General features: G+C 38.5%; 1 protein-coding gene across 1 annotated transcript in view; it reads left to right on the plus strand.

Moving 5' to 3' along the window:
* The window catches only part of LOC107722683 (citron Rho-interacting kinase-like), a 25849-nt gene that overhangs the window by 7451 nt on the left and 14417 nt on the right, over positions 1–3981 (plus strand). Inside the window, exons 5-6 of the mRNA XM_016531150.1 lie at positions 1391–1457; positions 3398–3674. Of these exons, the coding sequence (XP_016386636.1) occupies positions 1391–1457; positions 3398–3674 (344 nt within the window). The remainder of the gene's footprint in view (positions 1–1390; positions 1458–3397; positions 3675–3981) is intronic.

The raw sequence follows: 3981 nt of genomic DNA on the forward strand, positions 1-3981 counted from the left end.
ACCAGCACGGATCAGCTCCAGGCATGACGAAGCAGATATCGTCCTCTTTTGGAAGGTCAAACAAAGTAGTTTCGCTTTCACAACGAAGCACACAGCGTCTTCACAACATGGCGGCAGCGGCAACAATACTACAGTGAGAATAAAAGTTACGCCTTCTTTCTTTATGTGAACATTTGGGCGGTGTTATGCAAATCTTCCCACATAGTGACGTAGACATGTGGGGCGTGTTAGAACGAGCCGTTTTAGGTAGGCGTGGCTGACTCTTAACTTTTATAAAGAATATCTTTGGATTTGAGACTTTAGTCTTTGCGACTTTACAGATCTTCTTTATGCACCAAGAGCTTGTAACACTCCAAAGAGAAAGGAACAATTGAAATCGCATCATATGACCCCTTTAAACAACATATACATGAAAGGAGCCATAAATGTCTTTATATGGGAACTCTGATTCAGCTTCAGTTCTCTGCTTCCAGCAATATACACATTTTGGATACAGGTCTATCCAACTGGCCTGTGTTTGTCTTAAGTTGGACTGATCTGACAAATCCACTTTTATCAGGATAGGTTTTGATTATTCTTCCAAACAACCGGGAGCCACGAGGAGCTACAGGATCCTCAATGACAACAATGTCTCCCACTGTAAAGCTTCTTCGTGGCTTTATACATTTCTGTATCTCTTCTTGTAATGTTAAATATTCCCTTACCCATCTTCTCCAAAAGAGATCTGACAAGTATGTACCTGTCTCCATCTTTTTCTGATGTACAAATATCTCTCGTTAAATTGTCCAGGAGTCATAAGAGGTTTTGATTTCAGGAGGAGTGTGTGATTAGTAAGTGCCTCAAGAACATTCACATCGTCAGAAGATTTTGTAATGGGACAACCATTAATGGCTTCTATCTCACACAGTCTGTAAGTTTTAGTTTTATTGACTTTTTAAGCTTTCTGTTAGCCGAGGAAAACATGTGGTCCACTTGACAATCCCATTTCAAATCACTCTGAATAATGACCCCCAAAATTTTTGTACGGTCATAAATTTCCAAAGTGTTCTGATCAATGGTGATTAAATGCTTCACCAGTTCCCGCCTCGTGCTAGTGACATGCAAGACCTTGCATTACTTTGGGCTGAGTTTTATTTTACGCTTCTCTACCCAAACGTTAAGACTGTTCAATGTCTGTTGAAGGGTACAAGGTAGTTGAGGAGTCCATCTCTGGGTAATTGTCATGTCATAGCCTTATAATCAAAGTCCATTAGATTAAGATTATGAGTTGTAGAATAGTTCTGTTGACTGCCAAACTGCATGGGATCTTTAAAAAAATTAAACTTAATTTAAATATAAATTTAAATACATTTAAATATGAATTGTGCATGGTAATTCTTGATCTGTTCAGGATGGGAAGCAGCAATTGGTCAGTTTCTAGTCTGGTGTCTGAGAAGGAAGAATTTCCAACAATTAAAGTTATATTATAAACAAGATTTGCCTCTAGGACAAACAATCATCTTTATAAAGTCATTTGATTAAAGGGGTCCTAATATGCTCTTTTACAAAGTCTAGATTTTGTTTTGGGGGTGTACTAGAACAGGCTCTCATACTAGGTTGTTCGAAAAACACATAATTTTTCACATATTTTACATTATTACAGCACATCTCTCCCCAGTCTGGCATGAACGGCTCAAATAGTTCCTCTATCAAATGAAGGCCCGCCTTTCTGAAATACGAAATGTGCTGTGATTGGTTAGCTGGGCCAGTGTGTGCTGTGATTGGTTAGCTGGGCTTTTTTTCACAAAAAGTGAAAAAGCATAATAGGACCCCTTTAAGAAATAAATAGTCATATTATAGTGCAGCAGCTGCGTTTTTCTGAGAGTAGTGTTTTTAATCTCTATTTTATTGGCACTTTTAGCTTTACCTGTAATTATCATAAAATTTGTGGACAAACATTGATTCTAGGTGCATTTTGAATGCACCTGCCAAGAAAACAAAATGATGTAGTGTTTTAATATAATTCACTCTGCTTGGTTTTCACCGTCTATATCATGCAGGCCTATATTATTAAATATTCATGTTAAATTAGTTAATATAATTCATGTTTAGTGGAGATTGATGACCATCGGTGAATCATTTAAAATGAAATAACTTGATTTCTTAAGAAAGAAAGGAAACCCTTCCATCTAATATGTTAGTTGTCGTTTACACTGATACTCTCTGTGTTCAGAGAATGTTCTTGAACTCTTTCTGAAGCTGTGCGCGTGTTCGAGTCTCCGCAGGAGGGCGCCGGTGAGTTCATCTGATCGTCACGTGACTTTCGCTTTAGAAACCTAACGGAGTTGCTGATATAATGGCTCACAGCGCGTGTAAGATCTGGATTTAACTAACCAGAGACCTGTACTAACATGCTGCTTCAGTTAACCAACAGAATTAACTCTTACTGAGAATGGATGATCTCCCTTAATCAACTAAACCTTTTTTTTTTTTCTCTCTCGAGTTGTTTGCTGCGCTGTTGTGGTGGCCTGTGTTAGTTTAATTTGGCCAGATTCTACACAAACTCGTCCTACAGCGAGATAAATTCGTGTAAGGCATAACAACAAAGTTAACTGACTAATTTAGGGTGACCATACGTGCCATTTTCCCAGGACGCGTCCTGGCCAGGATTTGTTTTGGCTTTGTTTTCCTGTTTTCATGCTTGCTGAAGGTAATGATCGAAAAGTAGTTTGACCAATAACATGCAAGCATTGTACATAATGGACCAATCATGGCGTGTGAGAAGGTGGGATCTACGGTCAAAGCGATGCAATTACGCATACATATTAGGTGTGTTCGACTTAAAAACAGCACGGCTCAGACCGATCAGTGTTTGACATCAAAGTAACTCGAGAGCGTTTCGAAAGCATAACCGTCTGTATGGTACTTTGATGTCATACACCGATCGGTCTACACACGCAAACAAAGCCAAAACCTAGATATTTTAGGCAATATAGAAATCCTGGCCAGGACGCGTCCTGGGAAAATGGCACGTATGGTCACCCTAACTAATTCTATTTTTAGGCATGCTGTTTTTATATTGTTGTCATAATGCCACAACACTGAAAACTCTAATTTGATTACTTTTACAAACTCAGGCTCATTACAGTATTGCTGCTTGTAGAAATCGTGCAAAGTTCTTCTCAGTGTGTTATTGAGGAGAGTGTAACGTCAGACTTTTGTTTCAGTGATTGCTGCACATGATCTTGCTCGCAGCAGATCCAGCATGGACACCAATCCTCCTAACAGTAAGTATTTATATTTATAAATGCATGAAGAAAATTAAGAGTGTGGGGATTATGGGAAGTTCATTCACTTCAAAACAGAATTCAATTGCAAATATGCATCCTACTGTTGGATTCTGTGTGTTTTTTTCTAGATCAAGCATGTTTTGTGTGTTTCAGTGGGTGATCTGAGGATTGTTCTTCTGGGGAAGAGCGTGTCAGAAAACAGTCGAGTGGGAAACTTCATCTTAGGACGAGCAGCGTTTGACAGTGAAGCTCCTCCAGATGTTGTAGAGAGAGTCGGAGGAAGAGGAGGAAGTTGTTACACAACCTTCATGTACCTTCAGGCTCGAGTAGAACTGGAGAGAAACAAACACAGAGCTGAAATAGAGGAACTGAGAAGATCTATGATGAATACTCCGTCAACAGCAGGTATGAGTTTGACATTATGTGATCAGGTCTTCCTGGGAAGTTTGTTTTCATTCACATCACTTTGAAAAATTAATTTTTTTAAACTTTTTAAATTGTTATATACATCCACCTAATTTTGCAATACGTAAGTAACTGTTTTCTGTGAATATAACTAGAAGAATAACAGAAAACGGTAAAAGTATTTGTGCTACAAACCAGTGTTTTTGTAATTACGCCTGTAATTAAAACAATATGGTATGAAATACCAGTCTGCAATTTCAAGCGGCATAACAGTCTGTTCTGTAAAGTTTAAAGGAGTCATATGATG

This window comes from Sinocyclocheilus rhinocerous, unplaced genomic scaffold (assembly GCF_001515625.1).
Source record: "Sinocyclocheilus rhinocerous isolate Xijiao unplaced genomic scaffold, SAMN03320098_v1.1 scaffold2169, whole genome shotgun sequence".
NCBI lineage: Eukaryota > Metazoa > Chordata > Actinopteri > Cypriniformes > Cyprinidae > Sinocyclocheilus > Sinocyclocheilus rhinocerous.